Source organism: Chironomus tepperi, unplaced genomic scaffold (genome assembly GCF_022539635.2).
Source record: "Chironomus tepperi strain 1889 unplaced genomic scaffold, CSIRO-AGI_Ctep_v1 contig_359, whole genome shotgun sequence".
Classification (NCBI taxonomy): Eukaryota; Metazoa; Arthropoda; class Insecta; order Diptera; family Chironomidae; genus Chironomus; species Chironomus tepperi.
The window spans coordinates 1,398,673-1,426,619 of record NW_027226481.1 but is presented as its reverse complement, the minus strand read 5'-3'; the positions used below and the strand labels follow the sequence as shown (position 1 = coordinate 1,426,619).

Below are 27,947 nucleotides of genomic sequence, written 5' to 3'. Positions count from 1 at the left end.
GATTGTTCAGCAGCTTCATCATGATTGCTGCTAAGAAAAAAAAAGTAAATTTAAGCATAAGTCGATAATTGAAGATGATGAAATTCAATTATTTTCTTCACGCTCCTACGAAGAAAATTCAATTACAGAGTGTTATTGAAATAAGGAAACTTTTACATAAGCTTCATGCTGATTTCATTTACGAGAATTAATTATTTTGAATGCATGATAAATGGCCAATACTTTGTATTAATTGCCACATTGGGAGTGGAGGAATTGGACGAGAAAAAAAAATCTTTGTAGTAATAAATTATGTTTTCATTATTATTCTTGGTACAGGGTTGTTATGCTTGCTATGGATGCAGTGTGATGTATAGCAAACATAAGCATGAACTCCACATATATTCATATACGATTTTGATATAGATCTATATAGCCTATGCCTCAATATGACTTATATTATTGTCTATGCTAAGACACACTAAGTGAGTCAAAGTGGCTCGATGGCGGAATGGTTTAGTACTGTGGTTCGTAATTATTGCAATACCTGACTCTGTGATCATGGGTTCGAGACTCGACAGGAGAAACTTTTAGCAGTCCTTTTTCGAATCATATGCAATGGAATTGCAGGCTACAGATAGCAAAATCCTCTAACAAGTGCTTCTGATCCCCAGCGTTATAACTGTACGTCAACTGAGTGCAGTGGTCTGGCGCTCCATCACTAGTTAAACAATTGCAAGCCTTGAATCATTCTAGTGCAGCTCTGGATCTTAATGATCTGATGTATTTTAACCCAAAACAGTGGGAATCAAACCCGCGATTAGACAATTTTCAGTAATTTTGTTATTAAAGCTGTCGAGACTTGCTTTAAATCTTGACATAATGACCGATATAAACTACTAATCTGCTCTGAACATTATTTTTCTCAAACCAACAACAAAGAGCTTCTTTAAATTAGCAACCTCCTTTTAAATGATTAATATCTTCAAACAATCCATACAACACCCCTGCTAACTACCATCGGAATGGGACATCACAGCCTAAATTAGAATAGTAAATATAGATTAGATGCGTGAGAATTTATTAATTCTCATTGATTTAATTAATGATTCTATTCATTGGCTCCAAATTAGCAATATTCTTTTTATTCACACATTTTCGCTCCAAAGGCCAATGGTTCAAAAGGAAAAGTAATTAGGCGAATTACTTTTGATGGTTTCCATTGTCAAATGATTTTTATTTGCTTTTATGTTATTTAGGCCACAAAGAAAAATTGTGAGAATTTTTCGTGTGTTTATTGTTAAGAGTCAGTGCTAATTAATGGTGTAATTTTATCATACCTTAATTAATTGTGATGGAATTTGCACTTTTGAAATGTTATTAATTTTTGAAGGTTAGGTGTTAAATGATTCTATTCATTGGCTGTCATAGTGTCATGGAATATGAGAAGTGAGAATCAATTGACGTGAGGCTTAATGCTGAAGTTTTGAATATTTATGGGGGGATCCTAAGCAAAATTGAAGTTTGTGTTAAAGAAGGGGATTGATGAGTGTTTAATACCAATCCCCCTTCCACAGATACGCTCCTGAGGCAATGCCTGCCTATGTATGCTTAACTGAGCTCTAAGTCGGTTCGACTTGAATCTACTCGACTCCATATAAATTTAGATTCGACATCGAACTCAGGTGTTTAATACAAATATGATACACAGTACATATACGGATCCTAAGGTGCGATAAGCCACAATACCTATTTTATGCGACATTTAATCCTTCAAATGAACAATTACCAATTCCAGAAAAAGTCATTACTTTTTCAATATTTCCCAATAAAAGTCAAATAAAAAAAGAACAATCTCATCAATCATTTTGTACATCAATTGAGTGTTCTTACTTTATGTAAAAAGCGTAATATTCATGACTGATTCTCAAAACGATAAAATATTGTGTACCTTTTTGGAAGACAAAAAGAGAAAAATTTTTATTGAAAAATGTATTCGAATTAGAAGAAGATTGGGTTCAAGGATGCCTGAACTTGTTTAACGGTATGTTAGAAGAATTCCAAGAATGAAACAAGAAGAGGATTAGAAAAAGAAATATGAGTGTTCAAGATGAAATTCCATTTGGTCGTAAAAGCTTTAAGCTTTCTTAGGAATTTTTGTTGCTATATCCGACAGACTCTTTTTTACATCCGAAAAAAATTGAAACTAAATGATATAAATTTATTTATGATGACGATAATAGAAATTGATGGTTCCAGTTATCAACGAATGGCATAAAATGTTTTATGACTAGACTTTCATATTGCTGAATATTATGTCGGAACCAGTGCTATTTAGTCTTTAGTAGGATATTTGTATGCTGCACATGATGATTGACATAGTAGGATTGATAGAGATTAGTAATGAGAAGCTGTCTACTCAGAGGATGGAGGGGGTCTTCGTTTAGTGAGGGGTTGTCTGCTTAGAGGATGAAGGGGGTCCTAGGTTTGAATAATCGCGACAATTCTAAAAATCTTAACTTTTTGACTAAAAAAATTGCTCAAAATTTCAAAAATAATCAAAAAATCCTTCAAAAATTCATAACTTACCAAAATCAACTTGATTCAAACCTAGGACCCCCACTATTAATTATCATTCAAGATGCAAATCTACTCTTTGGCCAACTCATAAATTTTGTATTCATTTTGCAAATTTTATTTGTAAGTTCATGCAAATTGAGACACGATGGATTTTTGTTACAGTACAACTGAGTCTCTTCTTTATGGTGTAAATTTAATTTTTTCGACCTTTTTATTTAACAAACTTTTTCCTTCTCAATATCCACTTGCTTTTGCCCTCACTTTTAAGTGAAGAAGAATGAATAAAATATTTTGCGAAAATTGTGCTATGTCCATGAAGTTGAAAATTCTTTTTAAATTATAAAAATAAAAATTCTTCCTTTTACTGACCTCTCGAAATTACTTAGAAGTCTGTGCTGAGAATGGTATCCATTTTTTTGAATGTCCTTTGAAGTTTATAAATGCGAATCAAAATAATAATTGAATTGTTTTTCGAAAAAAGTATCAAGAAAATGGATGTTTTGGAAGTCACAAACAAGGTCATTTATTTTGATAGCTCTCTTGATTTGAACCCGATCGATAGAAATGAAGAAGAATTCCAAGGTGTATTCGAGACCCCTTTTCAGCTCTTTTGTTAACACTAAATGGAAGCAAGGATGCGGCTTCTATTTAGTGTTAATGAAAGAGCTTTTAACATAGCCTCAATAGCTTGAGTAAACACCAAATGGATGTCTCCTTCGTGTAGCATCTCTTGACATTTGCCTTACTCGGGACCGCTGAAAAGCATTGAATAAATTGATTAATTAATCCTTCAGAAACTCGACAGAAGACAGTAAACTTTTCAGAATCTTAATTTGTATGAGAATTGAACCCGCGATTTTAAGATTTCGAGTCGCATGCTCTTACTTGTAGCTTAGAGATCAAATGCTTCCTCAACTACTTAATCTGAAGTATGGCACAATACAAATTTATGTTATTATTGGATTGATGTGACTTTACATTTAAACTTTTAAATGTGATGCCAAATTGTTTGGCTAAACTATGTTTCTATGTGGAGTTAAGGATACTAATAATGATTTTCCATCTGACTAGTTTTACCACCTATTTTGTCCTTAACATCAGATCAAACAATTAAATGCCAATTTCAAAGCAAAATTCATCTCTGATAACTATAAATAAACTATTTTGCCCACAATCCGGTTGTGGGCTAACATTATTAATAACTTTGGACGATTCTTTGGATGAGTTGAATTTTTGAAAAAGAGCTTTTACAATCCGAGGTTATTTAAATTTTAGTACGAAAAAATGATTTCATATAAATCCTTGCTAATGTTATGTTTTAATAGTTTAAATGAACCCTTAACTGTCTTTTAACATTAATTCTTACTAAATTAGCAGTTATTTGACATTAAAATGCTAAATAAAGACGAAAAATTAAGTTTTTTGAAAATTTCATTTGGTATTTTTCGTCTTGGATTAGGAAAAAAAAAGCTCAAAAATTTCTCGGTTTCACTTTTTTTCAACAAAGAATCGAATTTCTGCTTTAATTAACAACTTTCTTAGACTGTTTAATGCATCAGTTCATAGAAAAATATGTATATTTTAATATTTGTTTTGGTTTTCAAGCATATTCCACACCAATTTCCTTAAAATCGAATTCTTCGGATGAAAATTCCATTTTGTGAAACCGAGATATTTGCTTAAAAACGTGAATAATTTAATTAATAGGGATTCATAGGTCCTCTAATCAACTAAATATAATAGTTTTTATGCTAACGAACAATCCTAGCAAATAAAATTAAGTAGTTCAGTGGAAAAAAATTGTAAAAAAACGATTCTTCAGTGAAAAATCCGAAAAACTCATCCAAAGAATCGTCCAACTATTAACATTTAAATAGCTATGGGAGCATTGAGATAACAAAAAAGGCATCGAATAATTATATTCTTTTTAATTTATTTTAATATAATATTGCCAATAAATAAGCTTAAGACGGATATAACAGAGACTATCATTAATAACAATGGCTAAACTTAGGCACAACATGCGTAGGCTGTTCAATATTAACAAACGACCACTCGCGAAGCATCAAAAATATTTTAATGTTTTTGTTTATCCCACTCTTAAGCAAGTCTGAAATTCTTTAAATGTTTGCGAAAGTAAAGTTGTGAAAAATGCTCGAAAGCATAAATGAAATGCCTCAGAAGATTCAACCTTACTGAACAGGAAGAGGAAAAAATAAAATATCCAAATAAATTTATGGCATTAAATTTTTCCCGTCTAATAAATTCTGTATTCATTTAAGTTTATTTACCTTTATGATACCCGAGTGGCACAAATAGAGTGGATGTAGCGACTTTGAGTGATTTCCATTTGTGTTAATGAAAGAAATTTGACAAAGCTTTAAAAGCTTCATGATGGAGACTTGAAAGCTTCATAGTGGAGCCTTAAAAGTTTCACAGCGGAGCCTTAAAAGCTTCAAAGCGGAGCCTTAAAAGCTTCCACAGCGGAGCCTTAAAAGCTTCATAGTGGATTCATAAAACCTTGAAAGCGGAACCTTAAAAGCTTTACAACAGAGCCTTAAAAGCTTCACTGCTGAGCTTTGAAAGCTCACTTGCAGATCCTTTTGAATTTATGTCCCTCGGGTTAAAGTCTTTTTTAATTATTAAATATTCATGTTTATGCTGATTGTGAATTGTTGGAATATAGCTTTGTATTATGGATATTGAGATTTCTGTTTAAAATCATTCCTTAATTATTATTCATTTGAAAACTTTTCCTAGGATTTTAATTTAAATTAGGTATTTTTGAGTGAATCAAAACAACTTTTATATCCATTTCCGTTTTTCATTGATAGGATATCTAATGAATAATTAATGTAGATGGTTTTAATTATTTGATCGCGGAAATGCCTTGGCATATCGACAGTTCTGAGTATAATGTTAAGGCTTCTGGTGAGAATCGATCTCATGTCTTGACAGCTTTGGCATTCATGCGAAAATCATCAACCTTCCCGGAAGGCAAACGGCGTGATAAAGATGAACAATTCAGTCTCAGACACGCGTGGCTCTGGCTCGGATTCGGTGAAATCAGCCGTAACTGGTTTTTTCGACTTTTTCACGCCGAGTGCCTTTCGGGTAACCAAATGCAATTTCACTGGAGTGCTTTATCCTCAATTTATTTAAACTTCCTTATTTAAACATCCACGAAATCAATTACGATAAGGATGACTTTCATGAGAATATTTTATGATGAATTCACAACGTAGAACGAGCTTTAAATTGTATAAATTGTAAAGCTTTTTCAATTAATTCGAAAGCTCGTTCCGTCCCGAGTATTTTGAGAATGTAAATTTTCAATTTTAATTATTCACCAAAAAAAAGCGAAAGAATAGCTGAATATAATCAAACACATTTTATACAAGTGGGAAAGCTTGCAACGCTGGAGTGAATTCTCACAATAGGAAACCAAAAAAGCCACGTTTCGTTGATATAACATTCACAGAAGTAAGTGAAAGAAAAATTAATGTTAAAGGGGGTCTTGTGTTTGAAAAATTTGAATAGAATTTTACTTGGATTTAGATGTTCTTCTAGGTTTTCTTTTTGGCCTGAGCAGTAGCTAAAGTAGGTCAGACATGGTATCTAAAGCTTAGGACTCGTTGTTCTGTATGGCCTGAGTAGCAGGTAAAGTAGCTCAGATATGGCATCCTAAGCTGAAGATGCCATGTCTGACCTACATTACCTACTGCTTAGGCCATACATATCAAGGAGACATGGCCTAAGCTGCTATGACCACTGAATTTCTAATAAAGCGAATCCGAAAGAACTTAAAGTGCCATTGAATCCCTTTTGAACAAAATTCATCGATTTCCTTCCGAAATTTGATCGTTTCATACAAAAATCATTCAAAACCATCCCCTTCCTTTGGCTACTTCCGTAAGGACGAATGATGATTGATGATTAGTTCATATTAATGCACTGTGAACGTTTCGTAGAGTGTTGATAAATCGGATGAACGGCTACTTCTGCTAGTTTCCTTTTTTTGTTGCTCTGTTTCCTCTAGGGTTGTACAATGAGTGCTATGTGGATAAATGGAGTGTTAAATGCTAGCTCCTCGACATTTATTGTCCCTCTTGGCTCTGATTTTAGATTCCTTTAAGACAGAGCTGCAACTTGTCTCGGATTTTCTATGGAGTCGAATCGAATCGGATAGACTTTTTCATACATAATCCGAATAGACTTCAAGGTCTGCTTTCAAATAAAATCAAAATTATTAAAACCACAGACCCCCCGTTACAAGCATACCAAATATTTTTCCCATTCATAATATAAAGTAAATGAAAACGTGAAGATGTAAATTAAAGACGAAGAAGAATTGAGCACCGCATACGGCAATCCAAGCAGATGTCAAGAAGATAAAGAGATAGATCAAGACATAATATGAGCATAGTGATGATGATGATGACAAATGTAGATAACATAATGAAAAGGAAGAAGAATAAATTAATGTGAAAATGAAAAATTAAGCACCAATTCTTGTCTCTCTCTCGTTGCTCGATTATGGCAACAAAAAAATTTTTATGAAATATATTATTCGCCGAGGGATGCTGACTGTTATTGTCATTTCCTTGTATTGTTAACGTACAGGAATTTTCATTAAATTTATGGTGCCTAAAAGCCCAAAGCGCATTTGATGCTTTGCCTACATAATCATTTGTCATGAACACATTTTCATCTTTCTTATCTCACATTTCCTATCTATCCATCTCATTCACTTATTCAAACATCATTTTCTCTCTCTCTTACATTTTTAACATTGTTTTTTTTTATATTCCTTCCTTGATATATATTTAGATCCATATCATGCTCAGAGGAGTGTGGAGGGGAGCTTTCACGATACAAACAACATAAATCAAAACTTCTCATCAGAACCGTCACAGCCATATTTTGATTTTTCGGTTACACGAAATATCACCACGCGCGTTGGACAAACAGCATTTTTGCACTGTCGTGTTGAGGATCTGGGTGATAAATTGGTGAGGCTAACGTTATTTAATGTCTTTATGTGTTACTGTTCCTTCATTTTTTTTTTCATTTTTGTTTCTTTGGGTCATTCATGAACATTAATTTGATGTATGATGCGTGTGCTGTGATGTTTGTGTAGCAGCTGTATATTGTGTTTTAGTTTGTTTCTTTGGACACAATGGTCATTGTCCTTTCGGTTCGGATTAATTAGATGGGATTCACGAGACTTTTCTTTTATTGTTTTAATGAAATTTGGATTATTGAATTGGGGTTAGGGGTCGTCAGAGGCCAGAGGAGTATTCAGAAGGGGATGAGGAGCGAAGGGTTGTTGATTTGGGTGTCAAAGCATGCACATTGCAGATCTGTCAATCTGGAATAGTCAAAAATTCAGAACATAAAAAGAATAATGTGTAATTTGAAACCTCATCAAAATAGAGATTTATCCTCATTTTCTGGATCAAAATACGGTCATTTTCAACAGCATCATGCATCATATTCACAAAAACATAAAAGTTCATCCTAACATTCCTGTTTTATTGCAGATTTCCACGCGAATAACATCCACAGTTACCAAGTTTATTTGGGATTGTTCTCTTAGGGATCGTTTACTTATTACGTAACGCTTTTAGGGGTTGGGTCGAGATTTCGTTACTTACTTTACTTCCTTGGCTTGGGCGCACGGGGCCAATTGTTGCATTTAAAGAACGTTTGTAGACAGCTATATCCTTCGATTACTTCTGCCAAATTGGGATATTGAGAATTTCCCCAAAATTGAGGTTTTGATACGCCTTAATTTTCCATGGAGATTTTGTTACGGAGAAATAGGAAGTGAAGGTCAAAATTGTTTAAGATGTAATAAAATCTCAAGCAATCTCCACAAGCAGTCCTATACTTACTTACTTCGTTGGCTGTACCGATCAACTGTGATCCATGGCCTCCCTCAAATGACGGCTAAAGCTGGCTCATTCGCTGGCTTCCGTCTGCCAATTACCAATACCAAATGCAAAACTGTCTCTATCGACTGCTTCCTACCAGGAAGCTCACCTTACGGAGACTAAACCCTCCTATAGCGTTACGTAATAAGTGAACAGTCCACTTCATGTTCCTCATTTATCCCCCTTGATGTTTATCATATTCTTTTATTATATATTCACATAATACAGACATTTCATACCCAGTTCCTACCTATTATGAAATATTATCTCATATAAAAATGATGTTTGATAATAAATCCAAGTATTTACCTTTTTTTCCTTCTTTTTACATCCTTCATCTCGATAGGTGAGTTGGATAAGAAAACGGGTAAGTGTTGCTGTTGTTGTTTATTTCATGCTGAACTTTTTCATTTCAAAAAAAGGAATATTGACGGAAAAAAAATTATATTTTCATCCTTTATTCTCATTGTTTTTTCTTCTTTTATTGCTCGACACAGGACCTTCACATACTCAGCACCGGCTTATCCACATATACATCAGATGAAAGATTTCAGGTACGATATGAGATGAAAATGAATGAAAGATTATTTGATTTATTATATAATTCAAAACCTCCCTCCTATCCTGTTTTTGTTTGTTTGATTCATTACTTTTGATAGTTTATTTTTATTGCTGTTTCACAACAAGAAGCTTTTACTGTCCTTGGAGTAGATTAATGTAACAAAATTGTTATCTTCACAAACAATTTTTTTCCAATTTTCTTTTGTTTGTTGAAAGGAAAAATGAAAAAGTTGTGTTTTGTTCGACCTACATGCTTACAAGTAGAATATGTCAAAGTTTTTGATATTTAATTTCAGTTCAATTTGTACAAACTTGTGTAAAGGTCAAGAACAAAGGGCGTGGTTCACTCTTCCGTTGGGACAAAGTTCGGCTGAAGCTTGCTTTTCCGAAGCACTCTTTTCTGATCAAAATACCTTCATTGCAAAGAGTAACTTAGCAATTCGCAAGGTTAATGCAGTAGAGGAAGCAATTTCTAAGATGATGGGCACCTCAGGGGATCCAAGGTTCTTCCAATCTTAAAACTACCCACTTAAGGAGCAAAATGCTTTTAAGTTTTGCATAAAATTATATACTTCACAAGAGAATTTACAAGGAGTCGGCTTTCATTTAGTATTGATAAATGAGCTAAATTGGAGACTTGACATCGTTTGGATCGTTCGAGGTTTGATACAATCCCGATCAGCACAAGTTTTACAAGGCCACGTAGCATCCAAGTAGCAATTTTCATGTTAACTACCTTAAAAATTACCACTTGGAAGCCATATGGCCGCAAAGAATAAATTGTGTAGATCGGGACTTGATACAACATTTATTCAAGGAAAAACATCGTAACCCTCAATACAATCCAAGATTAAATCATACTATTGGGTATATGACCGAAAAATTGACAAAATTTATCCATAAATTCAGATCATTTCCGTTTCAGTTGATCAAAAAATCCTTTCCTATGTATACAGGCAGATTAAGCTCGTCAATTCCTTTTCTCTCCTTTTGATTAGAAGAAAACCCGACTTTCATGTTTGTTGATTCTTTTTTTTCTCACTTTTATGCTTTTTTTCTTTTTCTTTTGTTTTTCCATCCACAATGTCAATAACAATAATATCTTGTTTATGATGGTAATACGATGAGACGCTGTTGCTTTTATCTTATTAGATACAAAAAAAAAAGATGGGAATTTCATCTCAATTTACTTACATGCGCTCATTTAGAAATGATGTAAAAATCAATCATATTATATTTTATGGAAACTTGATAAGCAAGCTATAGCTATAGCTAGAATTAAATTCATTTATGGACATTTTTGCTTCTTGTTTATTAATTTACAGTTACTTATTTTATTAATGATACATTGTTCCATTATTGTGTATAAATACTAATGATAAATTTAATAATAGATTAATACATTAACTCACATGTAATTGGATATGCGTCGTCAGAGGCTGCAGATGAGAGATTTTCAATGAAGAACTGACAAAAAATAATATTTTATGGACATGAAAATTTGAATTAATGGAAGAGAAAATTTAAATCGATGTGAGGGAGTTGGTAGCATCTGTGATGCTTGCTATTCTGGCAGCTTTTTGGAATGAATTTTGTGATTTTTTTGAGCATTTTAAAAAATTAAATCACGAGCAGCACATCATGATGATGACGTTTTAAGAGCTTTGGTGTCATTATAATATGTTGCTGGGGAGTTTAATGATTTTAAAGCATTTCATGTTAGGTCGAGTGATTAGATACTAATATCTGGGATACTGCAAGAATTGGAGCAATTAAGGACGTAGACCGAGGAGTATTCAGTGCTATCTGGTTTTTTTGGATCACGGCACACCTTAGTACTATGTCACGACTTAAATTGCACATTTTATGCTACTCATGGAATTTCCAAACAGCTTAGTGTAACACTGGTATGCACAGTTCCCAATGACACAAAGGAAAAAGGCTCCGTTCATGGTTCTACTCCTCGGAAGCTTTGATTCGGTGCAAATAAATGTATTCAAGACGAATTGGCTATAGAGCCAGTTCCATGGACCTATTTGTGTCACCCAAATATGTCATCATCTTGTTCCATCACACAAGCCTAATGTTCAACCACTCAAGATAAATCTCAACGCAATATCCTTAAATACATTGTCGTAATAATTGTTCATACCATGCAAAATCTTAAACACCTTTATGCCAAATCCCATAACATCTTCTCAAAAAAAACTAAGCTTAAAATTTACTTTGCATTTAAATTATTATATTTACAGTCTGTACATATTATTTCAGCTAACGTGATTGTAAGAGCTTTTAATTTTAATATTTTCTTATTCTTTAATACGATAATTGTGTTATTGTACGATTTCAAGCGCTAAATTTTGCAACAAGACAGCTTCAAACAAAGTTTTCTTTTATTGAAACATGAAACAAAAAAAGATTAGGAATAAAAAAAAATTCAATTCCAAATGTGTAAATAAGATTTACTCTGATTAAATATTCAAATGATGTTTTAATTTTTATTAAAGCTTCGGAAAGATTTCAAGCATTTCTTGCTTGGATTCTGCAAGATGTTTGTATAATTATTAAATTTAAATGTCTTAAGGTGCTTTAACTGTATATATATCCTGACACGAAGGCTTCATTTATAAACCATGGAGATCAGAGTTTATTTGGACTTGGTGTGGATGCCTTAGGACTAGTTTGCATTGATTGTGAGAGTTAGGACAATTATATGATACTGTGAACTTCTCAAAAGTATAAAATTTTGAGCGATTCTCGTCCGTAACAAAATCTTCGAGCCCTCCTTCCCTACTTTCCACCCTTAGGTCGTTATGAAATTAGTGACCGGCCCCCTTGTCCTGATCCTCATTTCAGATCTCGAAGTTGACTCAAATTTAATAAAAACCGTCTCGAGTCGTCTAGAGTCGAGATTTCCACACAAAATCTGAATTCACTTCAAGCTCTGCCTAATCCATATCCTAAACCATGAAAAAGTGACAGTCCCCTACAACAATCCATAATCAGACCATATATGCTAGTTTTTACGAAAAATCAATATCTCTTTAATAATAAGAACTGTAATTGAGTTTTGTTAGTAATAAGAACTGTCTAATTGAGTTAAAAACACTGAACAATTCAAATCAACTTATAAGCTATATTTTGCATGCAAATATCTTCATTAAAATTCACAAGTAATCCAAAAATAATCGAAAATTCACATTCAATAATCATCCAATTTCAAAATTACACAAGCTTTCTGCTAATTACATTCAGAATCTTGTTAATGTTTATTTTGTCCCATGGTGAATTAAATTAACATTTATGTCTTATTCTATACTGTTCTAATGTCATTGAATGCTTTAAAGGTCATTTGGCGACATGTTTCTACTTTTTAGGTAAGAACCATGGCAACACAATGGAGTGAAGCAGTTATATTTTCTTGATTTTTACTCAATCAGGCAAAGTCATTAAAAAAATATGCTAAAATTTTCCGATTGAAAAAAGATTTTAAAATTTATTCGAGTGTGGAAATTGAGTCGGAATTACGTTGAAGGATATTTACGCTTCTTACTTTAACCTTTAGAAAGAAAGCTTTCTTTGATATTTTATTTAAATTGACACAGTCGTTGAAGAAATCTGTGTCATTAAAAGAAGGAATTAAATGTGTGTTTGATGACTTGGGGAATGAAAGCTCGAAGTTGACTCACTTTATAGAAAGGGCTTGAGACTTATTCAAGACTATGAAGAGTCACTAACAGAGTTCAAAGTCGACACCAATTTTATATGGATCGAGTCGATTTGAGTCTTTTCCATACATTAAATTCGAGTCTTGTAAAGTCAGTCCTCTAAGTTTGACTTTTAATCACAACAATTTGTTTAAATGAGGAGACTTTAAAACTGAACCCGCGACCTATGATTCTAACAAATTGGTCATATGTTCTAGCCACTAAGCTATCGGGGTTCTTAGAAAAGCTTAACAGAATACCAATTTAAACTATTATTCAGATTTGAAAGTTCTTAGACAGTGTAGAGATTTTCAATTTAAAGCACAAATTAAATTTTGTTAGAAGTCGAGTCGAATTTTACATACAAATCCAAGTCAACATCGAGCATTCCTTCAAAGCTTCAACATTTTTCTCCTCAGCAACAAAAGGCCATTCCTACACCAAACTGTGCCACAAAAAGATATTAATCGATATTAAATTTCTCAATATGCTCCATTAATTCATTTAAATTTCAAATATCCAACAGCAACAAAAATCCACAGAAAAAAGTTCAATAAACTCATCCATAAATCGTCGAGAATAAAAATTCAATTTTCTATAAAAACATTTCTTTTGTTGTGATTATAAGATTTATTAAGGAACGATCAATATTTTCCATAATCTAGCAGCTATCAGAATCGAAAATCGTCAGCATTATTACGAAATTCTGTATTTTGCGATGAATATATTATAATTGAGGTGCTTACGTGGGAGTGAGTGTATCTAAGGTGTGATGAAGCATAAAGTAATGAAAAATTTTCACATTTTCATTTTCCCTCTGAATAAGCTCTTTAAGTACAGGATTGGGAGTGAAAAAAAAAAATTCAATTTATTTGGTAGATTGAAATAATAATGATAACTTTTTAGGTACTAAATTAAAAGCACGTGGCTTTATGATCTAGGGAGATAATTATGAAAATGATGGAATTTGGAAGTGAATGGGGTTAGATGTGAAGCGTTAATGCGAGCAAAAATTAATAAAATGTAAGGAGAATAATTATTACATTCCCGCAGAATTTCTTAGAGTCATGGATGTAAGACTTTTCGTACTTTTGCCGTCGTGACAGATGTTTGTTAATTTTCCCCGATGAAATTTTCGTCACATAATTAAATTGTAAAGTATTCCTCGTATTCACAGCATAAGAAACATTAAATGAGAATCAGGAATCAGTAGCAGATTCTTGGAAATTTATGTAACACGCATTTTGTGTATAACATATTCAAAATCAACGTGCTGATGATGAATCTCTGAAGTTTTTTGATGTATCAATTTCAAAGCATTTTAAAAGAGTTTTGGTATTTTTTTGATGGATTTCCAGGAAATGATTAAACACGTTATATGTTCCTGATATGGATTCATTATCATTCATCCTTGATTTATTGAGCTGTCAACAAAACATCCATTTTATGTAAATTTTTGCAATTTCTCTATTGCAAATACGTAATGGTGCCCTAGTGATCTGTATGCTGTATGGATCATTCAAATTTGAGCATTTAGAAGTCTTTTATTTGATCAATTTTGTCAAAGATTTGTAGCTCTTATGAGAATGTTAAATCAAGGCTCTGAAATTAGGCATTAATACTGCTTACTTATACAAATATCACCGATACAAATACCAAGTTAAAATGCTCCAAAATCACCAGGCTGGCTTGGCGCTGAAATGATTCCGGATGTAAATAGAATTTGACACCAAATCAGAGCCATGTCGGCATGGATCTGGATTTTTTGATCGATTTACTGTGTTGTGCTATCTTGAAAAGCACATGACGTATAAATTCGGCCTCAAGCAGACTTGACTTTGGGGTGAGGTCTGATTTCTTCAATTCTGGTTTGAGATCAGAATCACGCTGGCTTGCTGTCAGATTTTCGGCAATTTCTACAATTTGTGATTTCCGGGTATTCGAGCACTCACTGAGCCTGGTTAAATTAATAAGAATTTTTACAAAATTGATGATATTGCAGCTTTAAAGCTACATACTATTAATAAAGCTTATAAACAAAACTAGCTCATGACAGGTATCACATTCTATTTGCTTATAAATTTAATTGAGCATTCAACCCCATTCAACCAATTATAAATATAATTCAAATAAAACTGGCTTCATTTGGGCTTCATATCCAAATATTAATACATAAATGGCAACATATTAAAAATATTTGATACAACCTTTACAGTTTATGTATTTTTTGTAATTTAAATAAATTAATTCAAATATTTGTACAAACACAAAAAGGCACATCAAAATTAAATTTTAATAATTTTAATTGAAATAATTTTTTAGAAAATTGAATAATATTTACAGAATTGCAAATTATTCCTGTTTGATTGAAAATATTCAATATATGAAGCCTTACATCATTGGTCAAACTATTAACTACATATATCATATATAGCAATGAGCATAAAGTATAAACTAATTGTCATCAAATAAATTTCAATTTATGTATTCCACCTCCCCCAAAAAACCTGATAATGGAAAATTGTGTAAACAAAATACTCATAGGAATCATAACATCAATGTAAGCTTAATTGCACAAATCTCCAGCATATGCATATAATAATTTATCCCAATAGAAATCATCTCGTTTTTTATATTTAATGTCTTTATACGCAGACATGGATGAGCTGTAAAATTCCCAAAAGTTATGCTGCATTATGACATGATAAGTTCTCCTTTGAAAGGCCAATGATACAATGAGACATTCACAAAGTTTTGGTTTAATAATTCTAAAAAGTTTTGAGAATATTATGGGATCTTGGGTATAAAACTGGGAGGTAGCTGAAGCGCATTTTGACAGGATTTGATGGGGATTATGTGCAGCAGGATGAAGTTTGAGATTACTTACATATAAGTACATCAGAATTCAAGGTTGTCCTATCTTGTACCCCAGAAATTTTTGAAGGAAGATCGGGGGAAAGAATTGAAGAATTGGACTTTTTTTTTTCAAAAGAGTGTTAAAGATTCGATTCTCTCGAATTAGTCCCTGATAATAATTATGGAGGATGCCTATGCTTAGGTTGATCCTATCTTATGAAAGATAGTTGTGGAATGTTGTGTATTTAGATCAGTAGTGGAGACCCTGTGTGGGCAACACTGGTGTGCCGCAATAAATTTTTGGAAATGTCAGCCTGGCTTACCAGCAAGATATGCCTTGAAAGCCACACATGTAGGAGGGTTTGGAATTTTTTATGGGTTAGTTTATGGGATGTTTTGGACAATTTGCTTATAAATTGGAGCACATAGAAGAATTTTGGGATTCGACCCATAGCAAAATTATTATTTCTCCTTAATGTGATTCAGGATAGCTGATGAAATGCAAATTTAGCTACTTATCTGTCACATCTTCCAAGTCAAGTCTGAGTGCCAAATAAAAATAACAATAATGTCTCATTCCATCTGATTCTATAAAATATGACAACAAGTCTAGAAGGTAGCCTCAGTCATTAAAGCTCACATCATGACAACACATGACAATACGACAGTAAAAGCACATTTACACCACAAAAGTCGTACTCAAAAATGGGGAGATGAGATATGAGGTCTTTCCACTCCTCCTTTCCTTTATTGCATATCAAACTGACCTTTCATAAAATATTTACAGTATTCCCTCTTTTCAATTGCCATAAATTTTCATCTCCCTTCACACATCCTCTCCATCTTTTCCCATTTTTGTTCATGTTATGCTTTATATTTTTACACATAATTCAAATTACATTCGTATCATTTCATATTCATGTCTTATGTGTATCCTCAAAGCTGATTTATAGCATAAAATTGTTTTGATTTTTCCCTTTGAAATTCGAATTTTTATTATTTACAATCCAGTCCAGTTTCAATAGCTTTAGCTCAATTCACAGTCCTTAAAATTGAAAATAACTTTTTGTCATTGCAGATTGTGGAGCATGAGCCGTCCGAGAATTATACATTACAAATTAAATTTGCCCAAATACGAGATGGTGGGGTAAGGATTATACATTTGAGATTTTATTTTATCAGATTAAATTGATACTGGATTTTGTATGCAAATTTCTGCTTTTCAACGGAATAGCTTGATACGATTTGATTGATTTTATTCCAACCAAATGTCTATGGAATAATCAAAAAATACCCGGAATTTTGTTAGAATAAATTTAACAAGAAGCATAAAAATTTATTCTAACGATTTAGGTTCTTGATATGCAAAATATCCATTTAAAAACATTAAAATCAAATGCCTATCATTCATTTGTTTTCTTATTTTCTTTTTTGCTGTTTTTTTGAATAGATTTATGAATGTCAAGTAAGTATTAAAAAGATCAAAAGTGAATAGTTTGAAGATTTACCATCAAAAATCGATTATGGCGCATTAATTTGGTCAACCCCCTTTTTTCCCTGATTCAAGTCGACTCGACTCCATGTAAAATTGGAATCGACTTTGCTATTTGGTTTTCTAAATCCTTTTCTAGTGCCCAGAAAGCACAACTATTTATGACAGACTTTCCGGCTTTTGACCGTCTTGACTCAAGCATGAGCCCGAGATTTATCGAATCTAAACTGAAGCCAGAGTCATGCTGATACAAATCGGTTAATCAATCAAAGATCCAGCCCCAAACCGACTCTCACCTGATACTGGATTTTTTAGAGTCACGCCGACTTTGGACTGAATTTCTACGAATCACGCCGGTTTGGTGCCGGATTTTCCAACGTCATAATAGTTTGATGCCGGATTTTAACAGCGTCATGCTGACCTGGTGCTTAATTATCCGGAGTAATGTCGGTTTGGTATCGGATTACCAAGTCTTGTGACGGATTGTTGCTGGATTTTTCAGAGTTACGCCGTCTCGGTAACAAATTTCCCAAATTTCCAGAGTCGCAATAGCTTGTTGTCAAATTCTTGATCGTTTAATCAACTAGTGTTCTTTGGGTTATTTACTACATTAAATGCAGCATACCAAATGTGCGTAGTTGTCTTACTACTGCTAAGTTACCTTGAAGAATTGTCAAGAAACACCAAAACAAATTCCGTCGTAGAAAATTAATAAAAAGTAAACATCTTCCAATTATTTTCCCTTTTGGGGCCGAAAAACCAACAACATTACTCAGGCGGAAAATTAATTGATGGAAAGGAAAAGTTTTTAATGAAAAAAAATTCATTCGATCTCATTAAATTATTCATCATTAATTTTCAATAAAGTAAGAGACTGCCACGGAATCTTGACATTGAAACTAACATCCAATAACATCTCATTATTAATTAAACTTTGGGTAGCGAAAATTGCGACAGCCTTAAAGAAGACATAAGCCCCAAAAGACCGACCTTTTTATTATATCTAACCAAAAATGTGCTATTAATACATTCAGTTATAAATCAATTTTTGATGGTCCTTCATTCATCTTTTCATCCATTTCCACACAATACACCAACTTCATTATTCAACAATTTTTCTTCGTCATTCAATTTTTGCTTGTTCCGTTCAGCTATTTTCTGACATTAATTCACTCTTAATATTTGTTGTATCTTCTTTAGGTTTCAACAGAGCCAAAAATGTCATTGGCTTATCGTCTTCATGTTGTAGGTGAGTTCTGTGTATATTCCCAATAAAAAAAAAGCTAGTGGAGCTTAAAACTCAATTAATCACTCAATTTCGATAAAATAGATTGGAAAAAAAGGTAAAAGAATTTTCCTCATTAACTTCCCCAAAAGCTGAACGTTCGCTCCGAGTTGAATTTAATGAATCATTATCGTGGTTAATTGTGAATTATCGTTGCGTTGCCTTTTTTATTTTGTTAAATTTAAAATGAAAAATTTTATCTCTGTACTTGATGGTGAAAATGAGGAGTACGGAGGAGTAAATTAAAATTATTCTAAAATTATTATAATTGAGATACATAAATTTTCACCTGGTTTTTATGCATGCTGGAGAAATTTTTATTAAATACTAGGAATGCGAGTGCGTCAAGAGTTATCAGAGGCTTAAGTTAATGTTATAAAGGCAAATAATAGTTTAGAATGACACGAAGGAGCCTATACTAAGCGTCAAATTGATACAATGCTAGATTTGCCTTGAAAATTGTGTAATCTCTAAGTTAGAATGATGCTGTTGAGGTGACCTAGCTTAAAATTAATACGGTAGTTTAGATCAGTTCGAAACGATGTTTGCACAGAAACAACTTTCGAGCATCCCTTCCTAAAGTTTTAAACATGCAGGTGTGGTTAGTTAATTCATTAAACTATGAGTATCTTAATTGTTGACAAAAATAAAATCAACGTTTGAAGTATCACTTATCCTAACTAATTGAGATATTTATCAAGAAGCTCAAGATTTCGTGTTCTAAACGGTGATAAAGTCTCGACAAATTTGTCTCAACTAAAATACAGACAAATGTCAGAAATACAGACATTCATCGTGAATTATACAACCTATATATTCATGAAAAATTCAACACGCACAATTCCAATGAACGGAGTGAAAATAGAAAGATTTATGATCTTATATTTTATTAAAATTGAAATGTTCATTAAATTGGAAGCGTTTCGTTCGGAAGGAAATGAATAAATTCAAAAAAAAACTTTCTTTTTTCATTTTACTCGATTTGTGCTCATCAAGCAACCCACGAGGAATAAAAAAAAATTAAGCTTTAATTATTTATCTTGATATTCTGTTCTCAATCTTCTTTTTTCATGCCTCTTGATCATCATTATTTCGCCATTTACCAAATGCCAACGGAATAGAGGCGAAAGCAATAATTTTGGGACAGAGTGATTTATATGTAAAAATGGGAAGTAAAATAAATTTAACGTGTGTGATAAGCCAAGGGCCGCATGATTTAGGAACAATTTCGTGGTATCGAGGTGAGTACTTAAATTATCGTGAATCTCCTTCCTTGCTGTGAATACTTTTTTTTATTGTGTGTTAATGAATATTTCACCTGGTTAGAAATTTACATAATAATTGGGAACAAAGAAATAAATTTTAATGAGTTAATTCATTGTGCTTTACGCACTGGAAAATGTTATTATCGAGTTCTTTTTTTGTTTTGTTTTGTGTTCAGGTTAGGGATGATAAATTTTTATTGCCTAGTAATTTAATTTTGTAATTTTAATTACAATTTTAATTAGTTTTGTAACATTTGTTGAAGATATTTTAAAGTTATTTCTGTGTTTATGTGTGGGATTTGAATTTAGGGTTCAAACAGAGAGCAGCTGGACAGCATTTCCTGCATTTTTGATAGCTGCAGGAAACGCAGGCTGCTATACTGCATTGAATTAGTGTTCAGTTTCAGATTTTGACTATCAATTCTGAACAAAATGTAGATTCAATTGAAGTGTTCTCAAAAAGCACTAAGCGTAGATGCTCGAAAATACAGCCCCAGGCTGACTTGACTCTTGCCAGAGGTCGATTTTCATCGAATCTATCCTGAGATCAAGTCATGCTGGAAACTGTTAGATTTTCGCCCATTTCCAAGCTGTAATGCCTTCCTGGGTTTGTTACAGTCAGACAGTTTCGTAGAGGGCAAAGGGTTTTAATAATTAGAGATTTGAACCTCTAGTTTTGAGAATATTTGAGCCTTCTCATTAACTCGTCATTATAAAAATTTCTGGATGCACTACTGAGTTGAAGCAAACTAACGAAGAGCTGAAGTCAATTCAGTCGAAGTTTATAATTAAATTACAATTAAATCGATCCAATTTGTCTCTTTTAAATTACTCAATTAAAATTAATTTAATATGGCCTTCTTCATTGATGCCACTCGTTTGAATAGCTCACGTTGGTTAATCGATCAATATTCCGGCCTGAGGCTGGCTAGACTCTGGCATTATGGTGGATTTAAGCCTCACTATGACTCTGGTATTATGACGAATTTAAACGACAGCCTCTAGGCACATATTTGATCGTTTACCCGATTTATGCTGTTTTGGTATTTATAGTTTGATTATGATTTCAAATAGACTCTCTTTGATCTGATGAACTAGAGTTTAGTTAACACCAAATGATCTCCTCTCAGTTACCAAGTGGCTTCCACTGTCAAATAGCCACAGCTAAATTCAAGATTAAATAATAAACGTCCATGATTAAAGCTAATCACTTGTATTTTATCGAAAAATTCCTAACGTACAACGATTTGAATGATTTCTCAAAATCGCCCATTATTTATTGATCTGCATAATCCAATTTTACAGAGATCGATTTTCTACGCTCAATATCACATTGATTCAATACATTACAACATCAATATTAGATTACACCGAAACTGACTTTTCCAAATAATTCCCACAAAATCTCATGTGGGCTGAATTTATGCATAAAAGCTAAATAATATATTTATCTCAACAAAAACATACTCGCATATGTGACTGTTCAATCAAACCATTAACCCCAAAAATTCATCAGACTTTGTTTAGGCTGCTCTATGAATAAATTTTAATGTTGGATATAGTTTTTTAATTCTACATGAAAGCTTGATAATTTATTTATTTTTCTATTCGAAGGTCGATCTTGTTCTCTCTGTGGAGACAGAAATCACACCATGAAGAAGAAAAAATATTCACCTATGTCAATATTAAATCACCTCTGTCAATAAGCATTAGAGTTTAGATATTGTTCTTGATAGAGCTTTAGAGGGTTGGGATGTGAGCTTAAATTTCTTAAATTTTCTGATATTGTTTTATGATTCTTTAATGAATGGTATTGTGCTTTTGGGGTAGGTTGGATATTTTAAGGGCTGTTCACTCATAAACTTCAGAAGGGGGAGGAGAGGGAACTCCGAGAATTCCATTGTTCGTGTTTGAAAAGTGAACGGTCCCATGGGTTTAAACAGAATTTCAGTTATAAATTGTAAATATGTTTTACAAGGAGCAGGTAGAGGGGATGGGACCGGCTTAGCTTTATATCAAGACGACTGACTTTTACATACAAAACTGAGTCTCCGGCTGATTCCTCTGGTGGTGGCACAATACGGTATGGTATAGCTATATTACTAATACACCTGTTATGACAAATTGGTTTACCTGTCCCGTATCAATGGTAATCCAGTGTTGTACACCATATCGACCATTACCGCATCGACAGCAAGGAGAAATCAGACTCTAGTTCTTGTAAAATTCAAGACAAGCATTCCGTCAGTCTATTTACATAAAATATAGTAGCCCATTCAATAACATCCTTGTGACCTTGCACCTGTCATTCTTCGTTTTTAATATGACTTGATTGATGACTTGATTTGACTCTTAAATTGACCCCACCTTTTCATACTATCATCTACATCTTATTTAGTAAACAGAACTCCTCCCACCTTCTGAACGTCACAAACAAATAAGCAACCCTTAAACTCGACAAACAAAAATTTTCTTATTCTAAACACAGAAACTCAATTTTCCGAAAATCAATCAAGATTTCCCCCATCCGGTCAGTATTAACTTTTTTCTTTGAAATTCTATTAAAGAAATTAAAAAAAATTTCATATCGAATAAATTGAAAGCTTATTTTTCACACATGTGACCCAGAAGTGATTGATGTTGTGAACAAGTATAAAATACCGAGAAATCACGTGCTGGACTTGTGCTGAACATTTTCCTCACATAAAGCATATAAAACAAACTTTAATAAAACTGTCAAACTGGGTTAAAAAATTTTTATCCCGAAAAACATAAAGGAACAAACTTTTTTTACATTCTTACATCGAACATTACATATTGGTGGTTTTTACACTTAAAACTTTCAAGTATGGTGAATGTGAGAGAAGTAAAAAGGAACTAAAGACTCGGACAGCTGAATGACATTGCGGTATTTCTTTTTTCCCATAAAACTTTTACTGGAAAATTATTCGGAACCACAGGAAGAACAGGAAAAATAAAAATTGAATGTTGAATGGGAAAAAAATTTAATTCAAAGTCATTTTGTGATGTTGTTGGCATTAGATCAGTGCTATACAACCTGTGTCGTGACTATGCTTTCTCGATATTGGGACCGGAACCAAGAAGTTCCGACTCGAGTCCCGGAACCAAGAAGTCCCGACTCGAGTCCCGGAACCAAGAAGTTCTTACTCGAGTCCCGGAACTAAAATGTCCCGACTCGAGTCCCGGAACCAAAAGTCCCGACTCGAGTCCCGGAACTAAAATGTCCCGACTCGAGTCCCGGAACCAAAAGTCCCGACTCGAGTCCCGGAACTAAGAAGTCCCAACTCGTGTCCCGGAACCAAGAAGTTCCGACTCGAGTCCCGGAACCAAGAAGTTCCGACTCGAGTCCCGGAACCAAGAAGTTCCGACTCGAGTCCCGGAACCAAGAAGTTCCGACTCGAGTCCCGGAACCAAGAAGTTCCGACTCTAGTCCCGGAACCAGGAAATCCCGACTTGAGTCCTCAATAAAAATTGAACAGCCCTGAATTAGAGGATTTGTGTAAAATGGCAATTAAGAGAATAGAAAATAAAAAAAAAACTTCCTCGTTTTAAGCAATTGGATTAATGATCTTTTAAGTGGAATTTCTTCCTCATTCTCTCCATTTTTTGCTTGAACTTTTCATTGGTAAATGTGTTTGGAATTAAGGGTTTTTAAATCCTTGATTGGAAAGTTTTCTTCACCACATTTCCTTGTTTGATTTTCTCTTTCATCCTTTTTTCTTGGCTATAATTGCTATAGTCATGAGAATGGGAAATATTTTTTGTGCTTACCAATTTTTTGTGTCGAATGTCCAAAAGCCATCAATAATGGGGTTTGTGTAGTTTTTTTGATAGAGGTTTAAATTAATATTATAAATAGAAAATATTCATAAATGTAATAAAGGTAGGATATTGGGTAGGAAGCAGCTGATGTGTTGCTGCTAATGAAGGGGTTAGCTGTTTGATTATTTTGTAATCTGGGAAGTTATGGAGGAAGCAGGGGAGGAAGTTAGGTGATGTTGCGGTAAATTGAATATAGTACTTAAGAATTTGTAGTTTTGATATTTAGCATAAAAATTGAATTTAATCAATTTTGTCATAAGTAGGAATTGAACACACATCGTTACGAATTATGGTAGTAACTTCCTAATAACAAACTATCGTTGGTTACTGAAGAACATGACATAATGTCAATTTATGCTACTAGCTTGTACTAAACAGTGTCTCTAATACTTTTTCGGGTGGCAAGTCGTACCCAAAAGGCTCACAACGAGGGAATAGCCAAAAATTTGGGCTTGGGTCAACATGAATTTGACTCTAGACTAGATTCGATGTAATCCAGCCTCAGACTAAAGTCAAGTTAGTCAGGAGATTGATTTCATGTCATTCCTACCCCGTGTGCTTTCCGGATACAATTGGCTCAATTTCGTTTTTCAATCACCTATAAATCGTCTTGAGCTCTGTTCTACTTTTAACCACATCTGACAAATTACTGAATCAAAAAAGCATTGTAATCAAAACTACAAATCAGGAATTTCATCAAAAAAGGATTTGCATCACATGAAAAACTTTCCATTGATGTGTTGAATGCAATAAAGTTCAAATGATAATAGGAAGGAAGCAGACGAGTCCTCGAGAACATGCAAATATTCGATGATATAATCAGGATATTCCATAAATTCCAGAATATCTCGACCGAGATAATTCTTTCATCCAAAATAACTTTACATATCGATTTACAATCCACATCGCATACATCATCATCAATTTTATTTCCTCAAAAAACTCAATTTCCTTGTCGATGCATAAAATATCACATATATGAAAATTTTCTAACTGGGGTATAAATATTGAATGACTGAAAAGTCTCAATCAATCCACAGCAAAAGCATATGAAATATTTTTTAACACACTCATGTATACATTTCCTTCCCTTTCCGTTTCCTTTTCTTATTTTCTCAATTTTCTTTTCTTTCATTACATATAAAAAAATATATAAAGGTTCTGTAAGAATCAATCAAACTCAACATAATGACTTGGCATTACCTTATCCTCAACGCGTATCTGTAGAAGTTAAATGGACTGAGGCTCTAACATCTAAGTAAGTAGGAAGTTGTAATTTTTTTTATGTAATGGGTCAATTATTGTGGTGTTATAACAGCAAAAAAAGGGTTGAAGTGGATTTGTGTGAAGATAGAGTGATTACAGGCGATTGCTTGTAATTAAGTGCCTTTGTAGAGCAATTGGTATAGCAATTGACTTGAGTTTTAAATGGTAACTTTGAAGTACTTCGATTCGAATCTTGTAATTCAAAATTCATGACTTTCAGGGTGTTTTAAATACCTTCCCCAATAAAATTGCTTATTGCCACGCCACACTTTAGCCTTAAATATCAAATCACACTTGATGTTTCTCGAGGTACACTAATATACAGCACATTTGTGTGTCATACTGGCTTATTAAATTCTGTGCACATTTTAATAGATTTTTAGGAAGCGAACTCAAGTTGAACTCAAGTTCTGCTACATGTTCAATATTGTGAGAATACTGGTAACAAAACTCTGTGCATAATAGACATGATAATATTGAACTTCACACAAATCCAATTCATATCCCTCAACGCAGTGTCAATGACAAGAAATTAATGGTTATTTTCATAGAAAATTAACAAAACCATTAATTCGGTTGACCCCAAAAAAATTATTTTTAATGACATTCATTATCACCAAAAAAAAATGTTTTTTTCCATTTTTCTTCCCCTTCGTCTGCATTGTGAAAACTTTAAAAAAAAATCCATAAAATTGTAGGTTAAAAATATTAAATGCACGTCTTTCTGATAGCGGCAACTATAGCTGTGTTCCTTCAATAGGTGAACCGAGTAGTGTTATGGTACATGTAATCAACGGTATGGATCAAAAAAATACATAAAATATTGCTTATGTAAATTAAATAAGGCACAACTAATGTTTATTTATTCTATTTCTTACAACAATTACACAGGTGAACATCCACAAGCGATGCAAAAATCCGGTAGCTTTAAATTTCATCAACTCAATAAATGTTACATCATCGCATTTATGTTTCTTACATCGTTTTTCATAAAATTCAATTTACAATGTAGAATAGCAACAACAATATTATTATAGATTGATGATGAAGTAAATTTTATGTATGCATAATGTATCGTATGGTATAAGTTTTCTCCTTTCTAAAACCCCCTCCTTTTTCTTCCCTTGAATATTTGTATTGCCATACATATGAGTCCTTACTCCACGGGAAGCGGATAGACTCACTATGGTATTACACAATGTATGTTGAGTTAATTGATGAAAATTGAAAATTGAAATGAGAAAATATTATAAATATATGATATGATGGGAAGAAAAGGTAAAATCCACGAAACAATTTACTATGACGTTGTTGCTGTAGAATGTCTCAATTTTTTTCTGTTTGTTTTGAAGAAAATGTATTTGGAAGTGGAAATTTGTGGTGGGTTTGTTGCTTGGGTTTAAGTTTAAAGTTTGAACTTTTATTTGGATTTTGATTGAGTTCTTTGAAAGAGCTAAGGACTGTTTATTTATTGTGATACAGAATAACAAACTTTTTAAAAACTTAACGATGGGATTCTTGGAATTTCTATTGTCCTAATTGGATTTACTTCGCTTAAACCTCTTCTTAATGTTAAGAAGAAAACAATTAATGAAGAATAAAAAGACATTTATTAGAATCACAGAATTTGGTCGGAATGGATCACTTTTAATTACTGTCATCTTGGCGCCTTTACAAAAGTTAATTATGAATCTTCTGAGTGGACAACATGATATAAAGTCTGATTTATAACTATGCCTGCAGTCAACTAATGATATTAGTAGATCGTAGGTCAAGTTATTAACTAAACATTCCCTAATACACATAAATCATACTCTAAGGATACTCACTTTTGTGCTCATTTGTATGCGGAGGGTTATATCAAGTTGTGCACTCGGAACTGATTCAATTCTAAATTGCTTATTTTCTGGCTCTATGATTAACATTGGAGCCTTGGCTACCATTAAAAGCTTTTTGTCTAACTCTGATTGCTGGTTAGACATCTGTGATATCAAAACTTATACGAAACCTAAGTTCTTACATCTAACAGATGTTCTCACTTTACTCAAACTCCTCCATTTCATAGGACCAGTTTCCGGCAAGTTAAGTGGATTTATAAGAAAAACCATACGCACTATTAATAAATTGTACGGTTTTTGTCTGTAACAGTTGCCTGTTCTGCAACTCTGGTTTCAGGCGACATCTGAGAGAGGTTATGAATTACAATTGATCTTTACGGCAAGCGATATAAGTAGATTCTAACTAAGAATTTGTTCCACAATTTTCCACTTCCAAATACAAAGTTTTTTGTAAGATAAAAAAATCCATTTTAGGATAAAAAGAAAAGTCAATGACCGAAAAAAAATAGTTTTTGATTAAAATGATATTTAAATGATAATAAAATTGAAAATGTATTAAATGGAGGAATGATCTCTTAATGATAAATTTCAATAATTTAATTTGATTGATTAAAAAGCAGAAAATTAATTTCAGCAGTAATCGTAAAAGTAATGTTGTAAATAACAGAAAAATTATAATAAATAAATTCTCATTTGGAAATAAAATACGGAATTTCATTGAATATATTTTTCTCACCTTTTTTCATGCATAAAACCTTTCGAATTTCAGCAAAATTAATGAAATAATTTTCCAATAGAACAGAAGTTGGACATTACCGATTATAGAGTATGTATCATTAATTACAATAACCGAGGGATATTTTTTGTGTGTATTGTTGTATTGTAAAATATTTAATTTCAGAGATTTTAAACAACCACCTCCAAGCAGTGTAAAGATATGTGTTAATTTCCTCATTTACATCGTGCAAATAAAATTGAATTAATTTAATTTTCCATTGAGAACAGTTTAAATTGGATTAAAAACTTTTGATACCTGGTGTGAGTAGTTCGTTAAATGAGTTACAGCAGCGTAGTGGTTAGAGTGTCGGGAAACTTATTCTAGCGAGCTGGGATCAATCTCAGAGAAAGTTAAGAGGAATTTTAGGTGCTTTTTCCTAGCTTTCTCGCAATTTCAGCAATGCCAACTAGGTTTGTGTGATTCAAAATACATAAAAAGGAGCAAAATCAGGGTTGTAGCCAGAAATTTTGAAGAAAAGTTAACGGTTTTGATCCCCGGAAAGTCCTCCCTCGTCTGACTACCGACCATTAGCAAGATACACTGACAAAGCATACAAATGAA

The 27,947-nt window shown here is 32.9% G+C and overlaps 1 protein-coding gene across 1 annotated transcript in view; it reads left to right on the top strand.

Moving 5' to 3' along the window:
- Positions 1 to 27,166, top strand: part of LOC139094948 (zwei Ig domain protein zig-8-like) — a 40,639-nt gene extending 13,473 nt beyond the window's left edge. The window contains exons 2-11 of the mRNA XM_070646180.1: positions 7,390 to 7,571; positions 8,842 to 8,862; positions 8,993 to 9,049; positions 16,698 to 16,766; positions 17,070 to 17,084; positions 18,312 to 18,360; positions 19,518 to 19,637; positions 24,663 to 24,762; positions 25,469 to 25,566; positions 25,662 to 27,166. Of these exons, the coding sequence (XP_070502281.1) occupies positions 7,390 to 7,571; positions 8,842 to 8,862; positions 8,993 to 9,049; positions 16,698 to 16,766; positions 17,070 to 17,084; positions 18,312 to 18,360; positions 19,518 to 19,637; positions 24,663 to 24,762; positions 25,469 to 25,566; positions 25,662 to 25,807 (857 nt within the window). The 3' untranslated portion in view covers positions 25,808 to 27,166. The remainder of the gene's footprint in view (positions 1 to 7,389; positions 7,572 to 8,841; positions 8,863 to 8,992; positions 9,050 to 16,697; positions 16,767 to 17,069; positions 17,085 to 18,311; positions 18,361 to 19,517; positions 19,638 to 24,662; positions 24,763 to 25,468; positions 25,567 to 25,661) is intronic.
- Positions 27,167 to 27,947: the final 781 nt, after the last annotated feature.